This window comes from Nicotiana sylvestris, chromosome 1 (genome assembly GCF_000393655.2).
Source record: "Nicotiana sylvestris chromosome 1, ASM39365v2, whole genome shotgun sequence".
In the NCBI taxonomy this organism is placed as follows: Eukaryota; Viridiplantae; Streptophyta; class Magnoliopsida; order Solanales; family Solanaceae; genus Nicotiana; species Nicotiana sylvestris.
The window spans coordinates 4,879,289-4,904,099 of record NC_091057.1 but is presented as its reverse complement, the minus strand read 5'-3'; the positions used below and the strand labels follow the sequence as shown (position 1 = coordinate 4,904,099).

The window sequence follows — 24,811 nt, the reverse complement described above, 5'->3', positions numbered from 1 at the left end:
TCTATATATAATATATATTCTACTCCTACTACATATGGGACTAAGACGTATTTTACTCCTACTACATATGGGACTAGGACATATTCTAGTCCTACTACATATAGGACTAGGAATATTTACACATAACTATCTAATATTCTCCCTCAAGCCGGTGCATACAAATCATATGTACCGATCTTGTGACATATGTAACTAATACGACGGCCGATGACGGACTTGGTTAAAATATTTACAAGCTGATCATTCGACATAAAAGGCCACTGGCTCCCTCTGAGCAACAAAACCAAGTGGTTACTGATAAATAGAAGTTGGCCGAAGGTCGCCATAAAATTTTGAAAATAGTGAGACTAAGCCGAACTCCACACTACAAAATAAGTGCCAAAACACCACCAAAAAACAGAAACTTTTCTGCCAAATTACTATTTACATCGGAAAATCACTGTTCACGCCAAAAAAAAATTGTCAGACTTTTGTCACGACCCAAATCCCGGTCGTGATGGCGCCCAGCACACTACTAGGCAAGCCGACCATTATTCAACACTTAACCCAATTTATCAAAAATAGCGGAAAGAAATATCAATTAAGCAAGATTAAAGTACTGAAGATTTTAACAAAATACACAATATAATCTCACTAGGACCCGGTGTCACGAATCTGAGCCTCTAGAATACAGAATATCATCCTAATACACGGTATATCCAAAGTCCGATAATGCGGAAATAAAGAGATATGATAGGAGGGAGAAGATCAATGGCTGCGAACGCCGTGCAGCTACCTCGATACTCCCAGAGGCTGGATCTGCTGATCAACTGGATCTACTGAGCCTGAGACTGCCCTGGATCTGCACACAAGGTGCAGGGAGTAAAGTGAGTACTCCGACCCAGTGAGTAATAAAAGTAACTACAGTCCGAAGATAAGAAAATCCAGTAAATACACAAAGTAAGCTACAATCCGAATATACAGCAACATATGGAACTGAGCAGCTAAACACCAGTATAAATACAAATACATGAATGCAATGCAATGCATATGATGGTACATTCCAGTACCCACTGCGGCGTGCAGCCCGAGCCATCCATATTTATTTATCGTCGACGGCGCTCACTGGGGGTGTGTACAGACTCCGGAGGGTCTTGGTCAGTCATTGTTACCTGACCGGTCAGCCATTGTTACCTGACCAATTTATATCATACAGTGCCATTGTTACCACTGTTCAAGTATATCATCCAGTGTCATTGTTACCACTATTTCAAGTATATCACACAGTGTCATTGTTACCACTGTTTCAAGTATATCACACAGTGTCATTGTTACCACTGTTTCAAGTCACTTTATAATCAGTCCAGAAAATAATATAATAAGCCCCTTGGGCATTTACAAAACAGAAGTTCCCAGCCCGGAATACATTTAAAAATATCATTTAAGTTTTCAACACTTAGAATTATGGCTGAGTTTGCAAAACAGCATTTAAAACCTTGGACTGAAATTAAATGATATGCAAATCATGCTAAGCAGTAATATCAATCCTCGAAGGATTTTACAAATCGGCACAAGGCCCCAAACATGGCATCAAGCCCAGTAATATCAATGAAGTATGTGTATCAATCACCAGTATAGTATAAACATCACACGAGATGGACCAAGTCACAATCCCCAATAGTATCCGACCCCGCACTCGCCATGGAGTGCGTGTCACGCCTCAATATAGCGTTACAATGTGAAAGTCCGGGGTTTCAAACTCTCAGAACAGCATTTACATCTATTACTCACCTCAAGATGGCCAAAAGTCTACTCCGCGATGCCCTTTCCTTTCGAATCGACCTCCTCGCGCGTCGAATCTTGCCAAAACTACATGGAATATATTACAATAGGTTAAGGGAATATAACCCAATCGAAAAGACTCGAAAAGTATCGAAAATCACGAAATTTGCAAAACCCGAGCCCCGGGCCCACTTCTCGAAAAATTACGAAAGTCACATCACCGGATTCCTCATCTCGCCACGAGTCCGTACATATAAAATTTACCAAAATCGGAGTTCATTTGACCCCTCAAATCACCAAATCTTATTTTCAAATCCCTAGACCTAAATCCTCAATTTTTCTACAATTTTCATGCTCAAATCCATACATAATTGATGTACTTAACTCAAAATAGGTGGGGATAACTTACCTTCACATTGATGATAAAAATCCCCTCTTGAAGCTCCCCAAAAATCGTCCATACTTTGAAGAAATGAAGAAAAGTGAGCTAAATCCGTGTATAAAAGAATCTGCTTGTGATTCGTCGAGTTGTACCTTGCACTTGTGCTATACACGTTGTACATCTTGTTAAAATTGTTCCTTGTCGGATACCTTCTGTTTAAACACCCATAACGTCTTTTATAAATATCCAAATGACAAACGGTTTGAAGATTTAGAAACTAGACTCAAAGATCTTTAATTTGATAGGTTGTACACCATATAACTCTTTATATATCCCGAGATATGAGCTTCTAAGGTAAGCTCCCCGAAATCAGAAAATTCTGGAGAACGAGCTCCACCAGTTATATTCAATCGACCGTAACATTCTCTACATATGTCCAAATTATGATTTCTTTAGCTTTCTGGAAACTAGACATGAAGGGCTACAACTTTAGTTTTTGAACCATCTCAAAATTCCTTATATATCAAAAGATATAGGCCTCCGAAGTACACTTCACGATTGCAGTCCAAAGACCTTCTGCAGAAAATTGCAGCAGAAATTTCTGCAGCTTTTTCTTTTCTTTTTGGTCCGAATTTCATTCCGTTAACCTTCCGAAATCCACCCGAGGCCCTCGGGACCTTAACCAATTATATCAACATGTCCCACAATATCATTCAAACTTGTCCCAACCTTCGAAACACCCAAAATAACATCAAAACATTAAATCATCATCGGATTCAAGCCTATGAATCTCACGGACTTCCAAATTCCATTTTTGATCAAAAACCCAACCAAACCACGTCCGAATGACCTCAAATTTTGCATACAAGTCCAAAATGACATAACGAAGCTACAAAACCCTCGAAATTCCATTCCGACCCTCGGATCAAAATCTCACCTATCAACCGGAATTCGCCAAAATACTAACTTTGTCAATTCAAGCTTAATTCTACACTGGTAATCACAAAAATATTCCGGACACACTCCTAAGTCCCAAATCACCTAACGAAGCTATCCGAACCATAAAATTCGCATTTCGATCCCTCTAACACATAAGTCAATATCCAATTGACTTTTCCAACTTAAGCTTCCTTAAAAGAGACTAAGTGTCTCAAACCTTACCAAAATCATTCCGGAATGACTTCAAATTTTGCACACAAGTCATATTCGACATTACAGACTTGCCCCAACTTTCGGAATCGCATTCCGACCCCGATATCAGAATTTCCACTTTCGGTCGAATTTTCTCAAAAACCTTCAAATTTCTATATTTAGCCAAATGACTTCAAAATGATCCCCGGACATCCGAATTGACTTCCGATCGTGCTACCAACTCCAAAATCACCATACGGAGCTATTCCCAGACTTGGAATCCCAAACGGACATATATAACACTGAAATGTCTTCCAACCCAAATTTATGAAATTCTTCTAAAATACTAACTTCCACAATATATGCCGAAATGCTCACGGGTTATCCAAAACCAAATCCAGACATACGCCCAAGTCCAAAATCATCATACGAACCTGCTGGAACTTTCAGATCTCGATTCCGAGGTCGTTTACTCAAAATTCCAATCCTAGTTCATTTCTTCAATTTTAAGCTTTCAAAATGAGAATTTTCATTTAGATTTGACTCTAAACTTCCTGAATTTTTAATTCTGACCATACACACAAGTCAATATACCTGAGATGAAGCCGCTCATGGCCTCAAACTGCTGAATGACGCGCCGGAGCTCAAAACGACCGGTCGGGTCGTTACAACTTTGATGTAATTTATATGCATAGAATTAGAATCCCTAGACGAGTAAGTTGTCCAGAAGAGGTATTGTCAAAAGAATGTCTGAATTGTATCACACGCACCGAAAAAGATACTGTAGCTCGTCGGAACCCTAGTTCTGGCGGCGTGTGAATTTCTTCTGGAGCGACTGACTACAATTTTGTCGCCTAACTTTTTCGAACAAGATGGTGGTGATGGTTTTCACACAACACTTACCAATGAGAAGATAGCGCAAATCAATCTTGAGTCGTCAACCAGAAAGACGCACGGTGACTGACTTATCTGTTCAAATCGAACTGGAATTTTTGGGGTTTGGTCGCACAAGGTTTCGAATCAGATGATGGTACTGGTATATGCACAGTACCACTGTAGCAGTGATGAACCCTGGGAACAAGACGAATTTGCCGAAAAATTGCACGTCGATGATCTTTCTTCCCGGATGTCGATGGAATGACGCACAATGATAATTATCTCACTGAAGCTCTGATACTATGTGAGAATACTCGGCAATAGAATCTATTTTTTTAATAATAATACAATGATCCATATATATAATACATATTCTACTCCTACTATAGTTCCTTCAATCATTTTTGATGGGCTGGAAAATTTTTAGGTGATTCGAGTTCGGTCGCTTGGATGCATGGAGATAGTTTGGGCGGGATTCCAGTTTTATGGCCCTAAATCACCAAAACAACGAGGAACGCTTTTGTGGGCCAGCAAAATTTTAGGCGATTCGGGTCCAGTCGCATGGATGCATGCAGATGACATGGGCTATAGCACACGAAAATCTGAGAATAGGGCAAAATTCAAGTTTTATGTCCCTAAATCGCCAAAAAACGAGGAACGGTCATGGCGAAGCGATGGCTATTGTTCTTTAGGTCGTTTTTGATGGGCAGGCAAAAGTTTAGGCTATTTGGATCAGATTGCCCAGAGGCATGCAGATGGCGTGGGTTATAGTACACAAATATTTTAGCAATCGACAGGAATTCCAGTTTTATGACCCTAAAACGCCAAAAAAATGAGAAATAGTCATAGCGAAGCGATGACTATTTTTCCTTAGGATGTTTTTGATTGGCCGGCAAAAATTTAGATCGTTCAGGTCCGGTCGCCTAGATGCATGCAAATAGCGTGGGCTATAACACACGTAAATTTGAGAGTCGTGCGGAATTCCAGTTTTATGGTCGTAAAATGCTAAAAATGAGGAATGGGCATGAGGACGCAATAACTATTGTTCTTTAGGTCGATTTTGATGGGCCAAAATTTTTTTAGGCGATTTGGATCCTGTCGCCGGATACATGTAGATGATAGGGGCTATAGCACACTAAAATCATGGAATCAAGCGGAATACCAGTTTTATGGCCCTAAAACTCCAAAATCGGAGGAACGGTCAGGGCGAAGCGATGACTATTATTTCTTAGTTTGTTTCTGACGGGCCAGAAATATTTTACGTGATTCAGGTCTGGTCGTCCGTATGCATGCAGATGGTGTGGAGGATAGCACACAAAAAAATCTAGAAATCAGGCAAAATTTCAGTTTATTTCCCTAAAATGCAAAAAACGAGGAACCGTCATGGCGAAGCTATAATTATTGTTTCGTAGATCATTTCTAATGGGACAGATAAGGCCATTCAAGTCTGGCCACCGAATGCATGTAGATGACGTGGGCTATAGCACACGAAAATTTAGAAATCATACGAAATTCCAGTTTTATAGCCCTAAAACGCCAAAAACGAGGAACGATGATGTTAAAGTGATGACTATTGTTCCTTAGGTTGTGTTTGATGTGCCCTCAAATTTTAGGCGATTCAGGTCCTATCGCCCAGTTGCATGCAGATGGCGTGGACTATAGCACATGAAAATCTGGAAATCGGGTAGAATTCAAATTTCATAGCCCTATAATGCCAAAACAAAAGAAGAACGGTCATGGCAAGGCGATTACTGTTGTTCCTTAAGTCATTTTTTATGGGCCGGCCAAATGTTATGTGATTCGAGTCTGGTCGTCCAGATACATGCAGATGGTGTGGGCTATACCATATGATAAACTGAGAATCGGGCGAAATTTTAGTTTTATGGTCCTAAAACGCAAAAAATGAGGAACGTTCTTGACGAAGCGATAACTATTGTACCTTAGGTTGTTTTTTATGGCTGCAAAAATTTTAGGCTATTCGGTCTGGTCGGCCGAATGCATACAAATGGCACGGGCTATAGCACACGAAAATCAGGAAATCGGACGGAATTCTAATTTTATAGCCCTCAAATGTAGAAAAATGAGGAATAAACATAGCGAAGCGATGACTATTGTTCCTTAGGTCGTTTTTGATTGGCGGAAAAATTTTAGACGGTTCGGGTCCGGTCGCCCGGATGCATGCAGATGGTGTGGGCTATAACACACGAAAATCTGAGAATTGGTCGAAATTTCAGTTTTATGGCCCTAAAATGCCAAAAATAAGAATGGTTATCACGAAGCAATGACTATTGTTCCTTAGGTCGATTTTGATGGCCGGCAAAATTTTAGGCGATTTGGATTCGGTCGCCATGATGCAAGTAGATGGTGGGGGCTATAGCACAATAAAATCAGAGAATAAAGCGGAATACCAGTTTTATGGCCCTAATATGCCAAAATCAGAGGAACGGTCATGGAGAAGCGATGACTATTATATCTTAGTTTGTTTTTGATGGGCCGGAAATATTTTACGCGATTCGGGTTCGATCGTCCGGATGCATGCAGATGGCGTGGGGGATAGCACAAAAAAATCTAGAAATCAGGCAAAATTCTAATTTTATGTCCCTAAAATGCAAAGAAAAATGAGGAACGGTCATGTCGAAGTCATGATTATTGTTCCTTAGGTCATTTTTTATGGGCCGGATTAGACGATTGAGGTCTGATCGCTCGAATGCATGCAGATGGTGTGGGCTATAGCACACGAAAATCTAGAAATCAGATGGAATTCTAGTTTTATGGCTCTAAAATGCCAAAAACGAGGAATGATCATGTTGATACCCAATTGTTCCCTCATGTATTTTAAATATAAATAAACACTTTCAAAATATGGTACATGCATTTACAAACATGCACAAGTGTTTTACAATTTTTCTACAATTTCTTTTCAAGGCCCTAAATCCATTTATTTCGCATTTTTAATCACATAAATGTTCAAAACTATCCCCTCATATTATTTTATGATGATTTAATCATATAAATTCATCATTAATGTTCATATGGGTGTTCAAATATTTTAATCGCATTTTTTGTAATCACATTTGCATTTTTTTAGACTATAATTGCATATTTTGTGAAAATAGCCTCTACATATGCATAACTACATTATACAGAAAATGACTTTTTACATTTTTATAATACTAAATAATTATTTTAAATCACCTTCATGCTTGAAACTCATTTTTATAATTTAATTAGCTATTTTTAAAATTATTTTATTTAGTAAAATGGGTATTTAACAAATAGCCCCTAATTTACACCAAAAATCGGACACCCCTTCCCCCCCCCCCAATCCAATTTAATTAACCCAAGCCCAATTCAAAACAACCTTAACCCAATTAAAAACCTACCCGACCTAGGCCCCTTCTCATCCTGGACGTTGATCTCTGAGATCAACGGCCCCTATTCATTCTTACCATTTTTAACTCAAACGACCCCCTAACCTAGCCCATTAGTTACACTCCGCCGCCCTTCGTTCCCTAACCTCTCCAACTTTCTCTCAACTTGCCACTAACCCTAATCGCCGTCACCGGCGGGGACCTCCCTTCCATGGTGTTTCTGTACATTCTCCGACCACCACCGGTCTCCTATACTCTCTGGCTGCTTGATTTCATGAGTCCTTGAGAAGATCTCATGGAAATCCAACCTGTTCTGACTTGAAAGTTATTTACCGGCCTGTCTCAAGCCACTTTCATTTGTGAGTATGGATTTCCTCTAGCTTCTAGTACGAATCCATAGGTTTTCGATCGATTCTCTCCATCTCTACTATTTTCTGAAAACCCTAGTTTCACTACTGTTCGAATCTTCTCATATCTTTGTAGATCTGAAGTTATTCGAGTATCATTGGGTGCTTTCCTTTAAGAATCTCTTGGTTTAATTAATTGCTTCGACTTCGTTTACTCTTTCTGAAATTAGGGTTCATACCAAACTTTTCTTCAAAGATTTTCTAAACCTTTCAGTGTTTAAGCTAATGTTTTCTTTACATGTTAGATTAATTTTCATGTATATGTTTAAACCCTAGATGTTCCTGTTTGTGACACTGATTTCTTCAATCTTTCTGTTATTGTGTTTATTTATGTGAACCTGTTGTATTGACTGATTCTATTCTTAGTTTTGAACAATTTTCTGTTAAAACCAGTATTCTTTGGGATTCTTTTACTTAATTGATTTCTATTAGGGATTTGAACCAATTATTCTCGTTAAAATCAGTATTCTTTTGAATTTTTACTTAGTTTCCTTATTTGTGGCCTGTAATTAGTGTTATGTGCTTTATTCCAGCTGATTAGATTTATGGTCAATTTACAATTTGTTACCTTATTTACGCCCCAATCAGGGTTGGTAATGGATTCTATTTGTACTGATATGATCTTCTCGGATCTGTTTGTGCAAATTAATGGGGATTATCCCCAATTAACGGATTGATTATATCTACCTACTTTATTTATGAACTCCAAATCCTTTCGTACCTTATTTATTTCATCTCCCTAAGTGCTATATATATACTCTCATTCTGATTATTTAAACAACGAATAATGGTTCAAACACACGCACACAAAAGCTTTCTCTCATCTCTCTCTCTCTCTTTGCTACTTGTGTTCATTGCTTGTCTAACCAGCTGAAAGCCAAGGCTAGGTTGTTGAATCCTGCCTACTTTACCTTCTATTTCTGATTCCTTAATTGGTATGCTCTCACTATTGTCATTTAATTAAACCTATATGTTTTTCTCACAATCAACATGCCTTTCTTCTGAACCTGTATGTTTTCCCTATTCAGTATTTCTACTGCTATTAATTCAACTATGCGTCCTGTTATCAACATGTTTACTTATCTCATTAGATCATGTGCTTCATGATTATTAGCATGTTCACTAGACTCTATGCTTATTGCTATTCAATTTGACCTGTGTTTTTCCTTATAATCAGCATGCCTTCCTTTTGCTTAAGCAAACCTATGTGTTTACTATAATAAATATGTCTACTTCTGCTCAACCTATATGTTGTTGCAATAGCATGTATACTTTTGTTTGATTGAACCTATGTGTCTTGTTTTCAACCTGTTTACTCATGTTTTAGCCAGACCTATGTGCTTTTGCTTTCAGCAAGTCTGTATACTTGCTCATGTCTAAACTGGACCTATGTCTACTTCTATACTAGCATGCTCTTAAAATGTTCCCCTCTCATAATATGGACCCCTACTATCCCTCTGTATGCTCATCTAATCATAGTTAATAAACTAAGTTGAAACTCTAAGTTACCCTGTTTCTGCATACAATTTGACTGATGGGACCTTTGTTTGAGTTACAATGATTGAATGACCATGTTTGCTCCTTGCTTCCTCAGAATACAAAACTATTTTCTTAAAAAACTATCTCATGTTTTAAACTCTTATTCTTAGAACACCTAGGGTCTTGCCCCTCTAGTATAAGCATTGCTTAGGAGTCCATGAGACTGCTCTGAACTTTGACACACTAGAGTTGGCTTTCCAAACTTGCTCACAAAGGGTTGCTTTAAAAGTTTTCTGGTGTGAACATTGCCCGGGGTCCCTGAGGCCCTTGGGAACTTTGGCACACTAGGATACCATTGGGTGCACTAGCATTTTTGACTGGTTGAAGGCCTAGAATTTCCAGGTTCATTTTGGTCCTCTATTCAATCTCCCTATAGCATAATTTGTTCCTACTGTAATTCATATGGTCTGTAATATTAATTCTTGTAAGCAGATATTGGGGAAATTAGTAAAAAGAGAGGGATTCTTATATAATTTTCTGTGGGGAAATTGGGTAGGAATCATGCTCTTAGGTTTGTTACAACTATTTACTTGCATTAAAGATCACATTCTTAGGATTATTACTTGCATTAGATACCATGCCTATAGGTTATTGCGATGTCTGTTATGTAGATACCATCCTTATTGGTTATCACAATGTTTGTGCATTCTAGATACCATGCCTATAGGATTAAAAAATCAATCTCGCATTTTAGACACCATGCTTGTAAGTTTAAAATCAGTCTTTACATGTCAACAAAGCTTAAATCAGTTTTCTTCATGTCAATAAGGCTCTTAAACTAATTACTGCGTTTAGATGCTATGTCTATAGGATTTTAAAACCAATTTCTGCATTTAGCTACTAGTGTCTACAAGCTAATCAGTCATTACGCCTAGACAGCATGCCTATAGGGTCTAAACTGCATGCTTAAAATTGTTTACTAGGTTATTACCCTCCTGATTAATGACTGAATACCATGTTTATAGAACATCACTACTACACGCCTAGGAAAGCCTGTAGGGCGACTAAAATCCTGCAAACTGAAAATTATGCTTTTGTTATTTATGAATGGTCCAGATTCAGCAAGCCCTAAAATCAATAGGCAAACTGATTAGGTCTTTATCGTCTCGCTTTAACACAATGCTGCATATTCTATTTGTCATGGTCACTTACATATTCTGCTCTGGGATCCTTTGAGATATCTGAAATCATGCTGTTTGAGACGTGCTATTATATGCTTATGTGAGGAGGTAAAAGTGAGCCCTTAATTGCCTTTATGTGAATGTCCTATTTGTTTTTGCTTGTCGCCTAGGTTTTTCTCCTTTAAACACCTTAGGAGAGTCTAGAACTACCTTAATTAGAGGTCTTAAATACCTCCAGGGCCATAAGGAAGGGACATGTAATGCACGCATAGAGTTCGTCTAATTAAAAGCGCTTATATAACCACTTAGGGGAGGGTAATTGAGTAGTAAAAGGATATGATAACCTATGCGCTAATGCCACGTGTAACCCCCCTAGTTGAGGAAGGTTTACCGGGTATTGTACAGATGTGATCCTGTAGGCTAAAAACCTAAGACCCCTCTTTACTCCTTATTTTAAATATAATGTCCATTTGTCTAATTTGCTTTATCTGTTTATAAGACTAATTCACATGATTTGAGTTCGGTCGGGACCCACCATTGTGGACCTCGAGGGGTGCCTAACACCTTCCCTTCAAGGTTATTTCGAGCCCTTACCCAATATTTGGTAATGCAAACCGGTATTTTTATGAGTTACTTGCTTTAGGTGCCCTAACGCACCTTAAATCCGTTAGGTGGAGACTCTTCAAATCTCATACCCAATTCCCAAAAGGAAATGAGTTGTTCCCAATGAATGTCAAAACCCAGACTCCGCGAGGAAAAAGGGGGCACGACAGCATGGCGACTCTGCTGGGTATGTTTTAGGCTCTTACCATAACGAACTTGTTTTTGTGAATTAGTCTTAAGCATGCTTTATTTTGTTAATATATGTGCACCCTTTCCCTTTCCCCTTTACTTGGATTTAATTGTTTATTTCTCAAGCATTTACGATTGCCTTTATTTCCTGAAACTGACTTGTCTACTTGTTTTCTTTTTATAACTATCTTTCAATTATTTAAATACCGCATTTATCATTTTTAAACGTGCAAATACTTGACAACATGTTATAATTGTTGCATAAATCATGCTCGACATCATATTCCACTCGTGCATAATCAATCTTATAGCAACGCTTGATGAGTGTTTGCGCTCTTCCTATATATCACCCTTTTAATTCAGAAAGTCATATTTACAGTAAAACTAGTCGATCAGCGGTGCAGTCGACGGTTCTGTGTCTTTCCCTCTTAAGTTGTCCACTTGAGGGTCCCAGTCTAGACTTCTATAGTAATCTTACTCTGATTAATTGTATGTGCATCATGGTCAAACCTAGCAGGGTTAATATATTATCCACATAATAACCCTTTAAGATAAGCCTCACCCAAAAGTCAATCGGGCTTTCCATAATCCCAATGGACGCAACCACGATTGTGTGCATTAATTTTGGAGAAATAAGTGCCAATATGCTAATCATTGTTGTATAAGTAGACGAATCTGGAGGGGGAAAGGGCCTAACTATATTTTGTTTTGCAGAAAATAAGGCACGAAGTCCCCAGGTTCGGTATGGTCGGTAGCATACCTTCACTTTTTCTAAATTGGTGGAGGGATCTTCCTTCAACTGACCAAAATCATATGAAAAGGGACTTAGAAAATTTGCCTTCTTTGTTGGATTTCCAGCCAAACAAGATGTTGATCGAGGTTGCCACCATGTTCTAGGACAAAGAAAGGGCTGTGTTCCGCTTTGGAAACATAGAAATGACCCCTCTCTTGGAAGAAATAAGGGGATTTGCTGGGTTGTCTTGGGATAGCCCTGGTCTATTGGTATCTGAAAATTGCACCACTAGGGGATTTCTTAAGATGATGGGGTTAAAGAAGAATGATGACTTGGAGTGCCTGAAAAACTCCTACATACCTTTCGACTTCCTCTATGAACGATACGGTCACAACAGCTCTTACCGTATTTTTGATGATGAATTCTCCATCACCTCCTTGGGTTGGATTCATCGCAGGGTTTTTGTGTTCATCGTGTGTTTCTTAGGCATGCTAGTGTTCCCGATACATGGGGACAGAATCCACACCATGTTGGCCATGGTGGCCAAAACTTTGATGGACGGTATCGAGGGGCATACATATACCATTATCCCTAGGATCATCACAGACATGTACCGGGCCTTGGATGACCTATATCCCAGACATGTTTGCTCAACCTAAGGATGTTGTAGGATGGGTGCAGTTTTTCAACAATTTAACTAAGGACCAGGTTCAATGGATGTTTGAGTGGTTCCCTACCGACAAGTTCATCATCAGATCCAGGGATGTTCCACACTTGGTATTGATTGGGTTAAGGGGAATATACCCTCATGCTCCCCTCAGGGTTATGAGACAGGCAGGCAGGAGACAGGTCATACCGCGAGTCGCTAAAATGAGTCACTTCATAGCCGATTTTTAGGGTGACGCCGTCTCGTATAAAAATGAAGCACAACACATGTGGCACTTGAAGAATATCTTGGAAAAGGATACCATCGAGCCAGATCGATATCATGTGGGTCATACATACTTTTACCCCTCATGGTTGGATGATAACATAGCGGGAATCTTCGAGCCAAGGGTTGGTCCAGGAAACAGGGTCATAGACAAAGTTGCCGAAGCACAGGTGAAGTATAACAAACTACGCAAAATAATTCGTGAGTCTGAAGCTGAGTATATGGAGCAACATAAGGCTGATATGGAAATGATCAATGAGTGGAAAGAGAGGGTTTTTAAATCCAGCAAAAGGTTGGAATATCTGGAGTACAGTCTAATGGAATTGGAAGGAAAAATGAGAAAGAGAGTCACCGATTGCCAGAACGCTGAGGGAAACAAAGGAGGACATTTGGCAAGGGCATTCTTACTGATGAACCTGCACGAACTAGGGAACTGATCGACAAAAGCATCCAGTCTGGAGAGGGTCCTTCTGGGACCAAATTGATTAGGTTTACTTGCTTCTCAAATGTAATAAGTTCAAGTGCCATTAGTAACATTATCTTATTTAGTGTCGTTTTGGGTCGTCTATTTTTACATTAATGAAATGAGGCAATTATTGGCACTAAATTTCTTCAAATCTATATCTCGCTAGGCCTACCTCGGCCATAACGAGGCTCCCAAATTAGGACGTGAATTTACATTCCCGCAATATGTATTTATATACTGTAAACTTTTAGAATCCTTACTGACTTGTTACCTTTTCTTTTTCTTTATTCTTTATTATTTTCATCCCCTAAGGTTGGTTCGCACATACTTGCATCATCAGCATATCACACCATATCTAGAGGCCCTCCTCCTCCTCCTCTTCCAAGTAACACGAGAAGTAGAGGGAAAGCTAACATGGATGACTTATGTGGTATTCAAGGGAAAATGCTGAGAATGCGGAAACTTCAAACGGTCGGAGCACTCCGGCACCAAATAACTTAGTTTTGCGGTTGGAACAAAAGATACTAGAGTTACAGGGAGAACTTGAGCAGGTCCGCAACTTAGAAAACCTCTCCCTCACCCTTAATATCCCTAACATCAACCAACAAAATAACAAAAACACAGCACCTCCCCAAAATACACCAAACCAGCCTCCTCCCACACCACATCAATATGGAACTCCACCTCAAAATCCCAATCCTTTGCCAATACCAACTCCACCACAACACCACCATCAACCAATCCAGTACCCACAAGCCACTACCTATTACACTCCTCAGAATACACCACAACCCATTCCCGATCCTCAAAACTCAACCAATGACCACCACTACACCCAAGTCTTTGGCTCTCACCAAAACAACCCTATATATGTAGAAACCGTACCTCACCCTACTCAACCATTCCCCTATACACCAGAATCCGCTAAGAAAGACCTGCTTATCAAGAACATGGACGAGGAACTCAAGAAATTGACAAATCGAGTTCAGGGTGTCGAAGGAGGCAAAGGAGTTAAAGATATGAATTATGAGGATCTGTGCATACAACCGAACGTGGAACTATCGGAGGGTTACAAACCTACCAAGTTCAAAATATTTGATAGAATAGGTGATCCCAAGGTTCATTTGAGAACTTACTGTGACAAGCTCGTAGGGGTTGGAAAAGATGAAAGGATCTGAATGAAGCTCTTCATGAGAAGTCTTACCAGAGATGCCTTATCCTTGTACATAAGCCAAAACCCTAAGAAGTGGGCTAATTGGGTGAGCATGGCATCAGAATTTATGGACTGATTCAGGTTTAATATGGAGAATGCACTGGATGTCTTCTACATCCAGAATTTAAATAAGAAGCCAACTAAGACCTTCCCCGAGTATGCTACCCGTTGGAGGTCAGAAGAAGCCAAGGTCATACTAGCACTAAAAGAAGAATAAATGAACAAGTTCTTTGTCAGGTCACAGGACCCACAGTATTAGGAAAGGCTAATGGTCATTGAGAATCACAAGTTCTCCGATATCATCAAACTCGAAGAAAGGATTGAGGAAGGCATCAAAAGCGGGATGGTGACAAATTTCGAGGCACTACAGTCCACAAACAAAGCATTACAATCAGGCAGCATATTAAAGAAAAGAGAAGTGGGGGCAGTAATGGTGGCTCAAGGCCCAAAATCTCTACTCACATATCAAACACCTCCACCCACATTCCAAATACCTCCACCCACATACCAACCCTCATCTCCCAGATATTTTCAACCCGCCACCGCCAATCATACTTATGACACCCAGCCAGCCTACTATCATTCACCTTTAACTCATCCAAATTACCAGAAACCCCGACCTAACTTTGATCGCAAACTACCCAGATAATACACCGTTATTACTGAACCCATCGACCAGCTGTACGAAAGCTTGAAGGCTGTCGATTATGTCACCCATATTCCTGTTGTGGCAATAGAGAACTCATCTCAATGGGTCAACCCAAACATGACCTGTGCATATCATTCCGGTATGAAGGGGCACACCATTGACGATTGCCGAACATTGAATGATAAGATCTAGACATTGATTGATAGAAAGATCATACAAGCAAAAGAAGCTGCACCCAACGTCCGCAACAATCCTCTCCCATATCATATGGGTGATGGGGTACAAGTGATACAGACGGATGAAGAATGGGATCCTGAGGGGTGAATCAGGCTTATTTGGGAGGGAGATGACTTCAAACCAGCAGTCACACTCACTACTATTGTGGTGCAGACATAGCCGTCAGTCAAAGTTGAGGTAACCATATCAATTCCATTTGAGGTTGAGGTAGCTCCACCTGCAGCAACACCTGTTCCATTTGAGGTAGAAGTGGCCACACCTTTTACAGTGACGGTATCAACCACACCTCCTTTCAATTCCAAGGTTATACCTTGGGATTACGTTGCTAAATCCAGACAAAAAAGAAAAGAAAAAAATGGAAGAATATGATGCTACACAAGGAATGACCAGAACGTGAAGGATCTATAGACCCAAACATTTGGGAGGATCGAGCAAGGAAGCTGTTACTAAACAACCTGTCATTGAAACTAGACCAGATGATCTTTGGAGGAAAGTACAGGCAAGGGAATACTCCGTTGTTGATCATTTGAACAAAACCCCTGCCTAAATATCCATCTTTTCACTATTGCAAAATTCATAGGCGCAAAAGAATGCTTTGATGAAGATGTTAAATGAAGCTTATGTTCCCAACAATATCACCTGTGGTAAAATGGCCAACATGGCAGGGCAAGTGCTGGAGAGTCATAAGATCACCTTCCATAAGGACGAATTACCGCTCGAAGGGTTAAGTCACAACCGAGCATAGCATATCATGGTGCAGTTTGAAGATAAATTCATTATCAGGGTCCTAATATATGGGGGTTCAAGCCTCAATATTTGCCCATTGACTACTCTAAAAATATTGGACAAATATTTCCACGAGATATGGGAAGGAAGTATGAACGTGAAATCCTTTGATGGGTCTCAAAAGGCCACGATTAGGGAGATTAATCTCTGTCTGCAGATGGGGCCAACTTGGTTCGATGTTGAATTCCAAGTGCTTGACATATCAACTACATACAATCTTCTGTTGGGTCGACCTTGGATACATACCGCTGGGGTTGGGGCTTCCACACTACACCAGGCCGTAAAGTTCGAATGGAACCATCAGGAGGTGATCATTCACGAAGATGGAAGTAATCCTATTTACACCAGTCAAACCATCCCAGTTATCGGGAACAAAAGAAGGCTAGAAGGGGAAACTTATCACCACATCGAACATGTCAATGCAGTTGAGAAAGACAAATGTTAGAGTAACAAAATAGAAAGCATACTAGCATGGTCTGGGTATGAACTAGACAAAGGGGTTAGGAAGAATCTCTAGGGCATTACTAAACTAATACAGCTGAAACATCATGGTACAACCTTCAGGCTCGAATACCAATATACATGGAAAGAGTATGATGATTAGTCGCCTCCATGGCGTAGACCTTATTACCCTCTTGAGCAACTAGTGTCATATCTGGGTCAAACTTTTCACCAGGCTTACACAATATGAGGAACTATAGAGGAAGAAGCTTTAGCTGGGCTGAGGAATTTGTTCCTGGAGGACGAGGATATGTATTGCAGTGCAGTAATTGAGGAGGAGGCGGAAGAAGGCCTCACCATTCAAACCGTTGAGAAAGGGGCCGTTCTCAAAAATTGGACTGCCACACCATCTCGGGCCCGCCGAGTCCCTGGATAGCTTGGAATTTAGCCTATATTTATTTCTATAGCCATGCTAGGCATTTCAGATGTTTTCAGTAATTGTGTTTTTAAAGCACGTTTTGTTTCAAAATAATTGCTCGATTCATCGAGCCGTACTTGTTTTGGATATTTCTAATTTTTTTTATCAATGCATGGCTATTATTATTCATTATCGAGATTTGAACAGAGCAAGTCCCAAGGAAGACTTCCCACTGCCAAATATACACATATTGATCGACAATTTCGCCAAGCATGAACTCCAATCCTTTGTAGATTGCTTCGCGGGTTATCATAGTGTCTCCAATCATAGTGGCTCACAATTTGCCTACAAATCCAATGTGTCCGCCAGTGAAGCAGAAACTCAAAAAATTCAAACCAGACATGAGCCTGAAAAACAAGGAAGAGGTCACTAAGCATATCAAAGCCAAAATCCTAAGTGTAGTTGAGTACCCAACCTGGCTAGCCAACATTGTACCAGTTCCGAAGAAAGATGGGAAAGTCATAGTATGTTTTGACTATCGAGATTTGAACAGAGCAAGTCCCAAAGATGACTTCCTACTGCCAAATATACACATATTAATCGATAATTGCACCAAGCATGAACTCCAATCCTTTGTAGATTACTTTGCGGGTTATCACCAAATCTAGATGGATGAAGAAGACACAGAGAAAATAGCTTTCATCATACTGTGAGAGGTATACTGCTACAAGGTGATGACATTTGGACTAAAGAACGCTGGGGCTACATACATGAGAGCTATGACAACCATCTTTCATGATATGATACACAAGGAGATAGAGGTGTATGTTGATGACGTCGTCATCAAATCCAAGAGGGACGCAGATCACATAGCAGACTTGAGAAAGTTCTTTGACAGGTTAAGAAGGTACAATCTGAAACTGAACCTCGCAAAATGTGCATTCGGGGTTCCCGTAGGGAAGCTGTTGGTATTCATTGTCAGCCACCAGGGGAATCGAGTTGGACCCATCCAAAGTTAAGGCTATTCAAGAGTTACCTCTACCAAAGAGCAGGAAGGACGTAATGAGCTTCCTAGGGCGTCTCAGCTACATCGGCCGCTTCATAGCACAGTCCATAGTTATATGTAAACCCATCTTCAAAAAAGTTGAGGAAAGATGCTGAAATGAGTTGGATCGAAGATTGTTAGAAAGATTTCGATAAAATCAAGGAGCACCTGTCCACACCTCCAGTCCTAGTCCCGCCAGAACCTGGGAGACCTTTGCTACTCTATCTATCTGTATTAGATGGAGCTTTCAGGTGTGTTTTGGAACAACATGATGAGACAGGGAAAAAGGAACAAGCCATATAATACTTGAGTAAAAAGTTCACACCTTACGAAGCACGATACTCTCTGTTGGAACGCACTTGTTGTGCTTTGATGTGGATGGCTCAGAAATTGATGTATTACTTCTGTGCTTATACCACGTACCTCATATCCAGGATGGACCCTCTGAAGTACATCTTTCAGAAGCCCATGCCGACCGGGAAGTTAGCCAAATGGCAGATATTGTTAAGTGAGTTTGATATTGTTTAGGTAACTCAGAAGGCGGTCAAAGGACAAGCATTGGTAAACCATCTTGCTGAAAATCCTGTGGAGGGAGAACATGAAACTTTGAAAATGTATTTTCCTGATGAAGAAGTATCATTCGTAGGAGAGTACATTACTAAAGCTTACGACGGTTGGAGGATGTTCTTCGATGGAGTTGCAAACTTCAATGGAGTGGGAATTAAAGCGGTTTTGGTATCAGAAACAGGTCAACACTTCCCTGTATCCGTGAAGCTTAGGTTTCCATGCACTAACAACATGGCAGAATATGAGGCTTGCATCATGGGGCTCAATCTGGCAATTGATATGAATATACAAGATTTTTTGGTAATCGGTGATTCGGATATCCTAGTATATCAGGTTCAAGAAAAATGGGCTATGAAGAACACCAAGATACTACCATACTTGCATCATGTACAGGAATTGATGAAAAGATTCGCAAAGATAGAATTCAAACATGTGCCCATAATTCAAAACGAGTTCGTAGATGCACTGGCCACTTTGTCATCAATGATACAATATCCGGATAAGAATTTCATTGATCCCGTCCCGGTAAGGATCCATAATCAACCATCTTACTATGCTCATGTTGAAGAGGAAACGGATGGAAAACCTTGGTTCCACGACATCAAAGAATATTTGGCAAGAGGAGAATATCCAGAGCAGGCAAACCAAACTCAGAAACGCATGTTGTGGAGGCTATCTAATCACTTCTTTCAAAAGAACTCCTGATCTAGGGTTGTTAAGGTGTGTTGACACAAAGGAGGCTTCCAGATTGCTCGAAGAAATACATGCCGGAACTTGTGGACCATATATGAATGGTTTTGTTCTAGCCAAAAAAATACTCAGAGCTAGATATTTTTCGATGACCAAGGAAACGGATTGCATCTGATACATACAAAAATGCCACTAATGTTAGGTACATGCAGACATGATAAGGGTACCACCCACTAAGCTCAACGCAACAAGTGCAACTTGGCCTTTTGCTGCCTGGGGAATGAATGTCATCGGTCCGATCGAGCCCACCGCTTCTAATGGGCACTGGTTCATTTTAGTGGCCATTGACTACTTCACAAAATGAGTAGAGGCTGCATCCTACAAAACTTTAACCAGGAAAGTCGTCGCAGACTTTGTCAAGGATCGTATTGTTTGTCGATTCGGAGTTCCCTAGTCCATTATCACTGATAATGCTGCCAATCTCAACAGTGACCCAATGAAAGCCATGTGTGAAACCTTCAAAATCAAGCACAAAATCTCTACAGCATATAGACCTTAAATGAATGGAGATGTGGAAGTTGCTAACAAGAATATCAAGAAGATACTAAGGAAGATGGTAGAAAACCACAAACAATGGCACGAGAAGTTACTCCTTTGCCCTATTAGGGTATCGCACTACAGTCCACGCATCAACTGGGGCAACTCCCTATTAACTGGTTTATGGTACTGAAGTTGTCATTCCAGCCGAGGTAGAAATCCCTTCTTTAAGAATAATACAGAAAGCCGAACTCAACGATGCAGAATGGATACGGAGCCGCTATGAGCAATTGGCCCTTATAGACGGGAAAAGAATGAACGCAGTATATCACGGTCAGAATGTCCAGATCTTTCAACAAAATGGTCAAACCAAAACAGTTTGCACCAGGATAGCTGGTGCTGAAGAAGATCTTCCCACATCAAGATGAAGCCAAAGGGAAATTCTCTCCCAACTGGCAAGGTCCCTACATGGTTCACAAGGTGCTAACAGGAGGAGCACTCATACGTGCAGAAATGGACGGAGAAGTCTGGCCAAAATCAATCAATTCAGGCGATGTCAAGAGATACTATGTTTAGATTGTTTACATTTCTTCATCTAATGTAATTGAACTACGCTTGACCTGATTTCGATTAAGAGGGGATACGTAGGCAGCCCTATGGGTTCGGTCATATCATAATAAGATTTTTATTTTCCCCCAGAACCAGAAATTGGGGTAGAATTTGAGGAAGACCCTCAAAATTCCGGAGCAAGTCCAGCCAACGCCATCATAGGCCAGAGAGTCAGAAATTGGTTAGGAAACTGGGGCAGAATTTTGAGACAGATTCTCAAAATTTTGGAAAAGGGTCAACAAGTTTCATCACACGCAAACAGCGAAAGATCATTTATCAAACTGGGGCAGAATTTTGATGAGGATCCTTAAAATTCTAATACAAGAAAGTTGTAGTGTCCCTGAAATGTGTTACATTCATTAGTTTGTCTAAAATTACTTAATATTTCACTATGTTTTCTAAAATAACTCTACTTTCATCAATAAGAGCATATTTTCGAAAACTCTATTTCCGTGACAGCCATGTGTTACCCAGGGCAACTCAAATAAGGCATCCAAAACAGAGCGAAGCAAAATCAGCAGACGAAGGCACGAACCAACCTCCCCTTACAAAACTCACAATTTTTCTTTGGATGCAGGCATGGTGAACATAGCAGAAGTATTCGCAAACATACACATATCAAATTCACTATCAATCAAGCTGCCAGACACAAATATATCTCCATCTAAGAAATACTCTACTCCTATTTGCTACATGTTCGCTGCATAAGGCTAAGCATTGCCTTCTCTTTTTATGAGACTAAGCCCTATCTCATATCTTGCATGAGGCTAAGTCCTGCCTCCACATTTGCATAAGGCTAAGCATCGCCTTCTCCTTGCACAAGACTAAGCCCTGTCTCAAATCTTGCATGGGGCTAAGCCCTGCCTCCATATTTGCATAAGGCTAAGCATTGCCTTAACTTTGCATGAGACTAAGCCCTGTCTCGAATCTTGCATGAGGCTAAGCCCTGCCTCCGCATTTGCATAAGGCTAAGCATTGCCTTCTCTTTACATGAGACTAAGCCCTGCCTCTCATCTGCATGAGGCTAAGACTTGCCTCCATATTTGCATAAGGCTAAGCATTGTCTTCTCCTTGCATGAGACTAAGCTCTATCTCAAATCTTGCATGAGGCTAAGCCCTGCCTCCATATTTGCATAAGGCTTAGCATTGCCTTCTCTTTGCATGAGACTAAGCTATGTCTCAAATCTTGCATGAGGCTAAACCCTGCCTCCGTATCCGCATAAAGCTAAGCATTTCCTTCTCATGGGACTAAGCATTGTCCCTTCCTGCATAAATGTTGCTCTATTCTTGGCACTATCTTCTTCTCCCGGGCTAAGCTCTGCCCACAAACTCCGTGCAAGACTAAGCTTTATCTTGTTATCACTTTCAGTATCATATCTCTGCACATCATGGTCTGACATATAGCCAACCTGTCCAAAGGCATCATAGTCCGAATGCATCATCCTCATAGCCTGAAGACACTATGTTATGGCCTGAGGATCTCTCAATGCTTGCACATCATTATTCAAAGGCATCATGGTTCAAAGTCACCATCCCCATGGCCCAAGAACATCATTTCATGGCTTGCGAATCTCCTATCTCACAATTCATGGCCCAGGACATCATAGTCTAAGGACGTCGTCCGCACCGTCCAAAGACAAACTTTCATGGTCCAACGGGAATTTGAATCATCTACATGCTCGCATGCATTATGTTTTAAGTTTTGCAGGTAATCCAGGAGGTAACCGTTCTTCAAACAGGAGCAGCCTTCGCTCCGGTTTCCGCCCATACCATTTTCACTTTGCCATCCATAATCGATTCCCATCAATTACCTACCTTACTCTGCAACCATCCAGATATCTGCCTTACAATCCCTTCGTTACATTCCAGACCTATAATCATAACTCCATTCGACATCACCCATACCTTTTGATGAAACTAACTACCATTCCTATAACAACTCCATCGGTTTCATTCACCGTTAGGTCCAGAACTACAGATGGCCTGATCCGTGTAAAACCAAGGATATGCAGGCAGCTCATAGACCAAGCCTCGGCTTTTATTTTTTTCAAAACACTCATTCGGTCAAAATCGGTCATCATTTCATTACCCGAAAACTCTTTCATCCTTCCCGGGTAAAGAGGGGCGGTTGTTGATACCCAATTTTTCCCTCATGTATTTTAAATATGCATAAACAATTTCAAATATGGTACATGCATTTACAAACATGCACAAGTGTTTTACAATTTTTCTACAATTTTTTTCAAGGCCCTAAATCCATTTATTTCTGTATTTTAATCACATAAATGTTAAAAAATATCCCTCATATTATTTTATGATGATTTAATCGTCAAAATTCATAATTTATGTTCATATGAGTGTTCAAATATTTTAATCGCATTTTTTGTAATCACATTTGCATTTTTTAGACTAGAATTGCATATTTTGCGAAAATAGCCCTTACATATGCATACCTACATTATCTATACAGAAAATGAATTTTTACATTTTATAATATTAAATAATTATTTTAAATCACCTTCATGCTTGAAAATTATTTTTTATTATTTAATTAGCTATTTTTAAAATTATTTTTATTTAGTAAAATGGGTATTTAACAAATAGCCCCTAATTTACACCCAAAATCGGACCCCCCCCCCCTCCACCAAATCCAATTTAATTAAACCAAACCCTATTCAAAACAACCCTAACCCAATTAAAAACATACCTGACCCAGGCCCCTTCTCATCCTAGCCGTTGATCTCTGAGATCAACGCCCCTATTCATTCTTACCATTATTAACTCAAATGACCCCCTTCTAACCTAGCCCATTTGTTACACTCCGCCTCCCTTCATTCCCTAACCTCTCCAACTCTCTCTCAACTCGCCACTAACTCTAATCGCCATCACCGGCGGGGACATCCCTTCCATGGTGTTTTTATGCTTTATTCGACCACCACCGGTCTCCTATACTCTCTGGCTGCTTGATTTCATGAGTCCTCGAGAAGATCTCATGGAAATCCAATCTGTTCTAGCTTGAAAGTTGTTTACCGGCCTATCTCAAGCCACTTTCATTTGTGAGTATGCATTTCCTCCAGCTTCTAGTACGAATCCATGGGTTTTCGATCGATTCTCTCTATCTCTACTATTTTCTGAAAACTCTAGTTTCACTACTGTTCGAATCTTCTCAAATCTTTGTAGATTTGAAGTTATTCGAGTATCATTGGGTGTTTTCCTTTAAGAATCTCTTGGTTAAATTAATTGTTTCGACTTCGTTTACTCTTTCTGAAATTAGGGTTCATACCAGACTTTTCTTCAAAGATTTTTCTAAACCTTTCAGTGTTTAAACTAATTTTTTTCTTTACATGTTTGATTAATTTTCGTGTATATGTTTAAACCCTATATGTTTATGTTTGTGACACAGAATTCTTCAATTTTTCTGTTATTGTGTTTATTTCTGTGAATCAGTTGTAATGACTGATTCTATTCTTAGTTTTGAATAATTTTTCTGTTAAAACCAGTATTCTTTGGGATTCTCTTACTTAATTGATTTCTATAAGGGATTTGGACCAATTCTTCTCGGTAAAATCAGTATTCTTTGGGATTCTTACTTATTTTCCTTATTTGTGGCCTGTAAGTAGTGTTACGTGCTTTATTCCAGCTGATTAGTTAATTTATGTTCAATTTAAGCCCCAATCAGGGCTGGTAATGGATTCTCTTTGTACTGATATGATTTTCCCGGATTTGTTTGTGCAAATTAATGGGGATTAGCCCCAATTAACTGATTGATTATATTTACCTACTTTATTTATGAACTCCAAATCCTTTCTTACCTTATTTGTTTCATATCCCTAAGTGCTATATATACACTCTCATTCTGATTATTTAAACAACGAACAATAGTTCAAATACACACACGCAAAAGCTTTCTCTCATCTCTCTCTCTCTCTCTCTCTGCTACTTGTGTTCATTGCTTGTCTAGCCAGCTGAAAGCCAAGGATAGGCTATTGAATCCTGCCTACTTTACCTTTTGTTTCTACTTCCTTAACTGGTATGCTCTCACTATTGTCATTTAATTATACCTATATGTTTTTCTCACAATCAGCATGTCTTTCTTCTGAACCTGTATG

General features: G+C 39.8%; 1 protein-coding gene across 1 annotated transcript; it reads left to right on the top strand.

Annotated features, from left to right (window-relative positions):
* The first annotated feature begins 17,610 nt into the window (after window positions 1-17,610).
* On the top strand, window positions 17,611-19,571 carry LOC138889528 (uncharacterized). Its single transcript, XM_070172851.1, has 2 exons — window positions 17,611-17,778; window positions 18,828-19,571. Exons 1-2 carry the CDS (start codon window positions 17,611-17,613, stop codon window positions 19,569-19,571), a joined length of 912 nt encoding a protein of 303 aa, XP_070028952.1.
* Window positions 19,572-24,811: the final 5,240 nt, after the last annotated feature.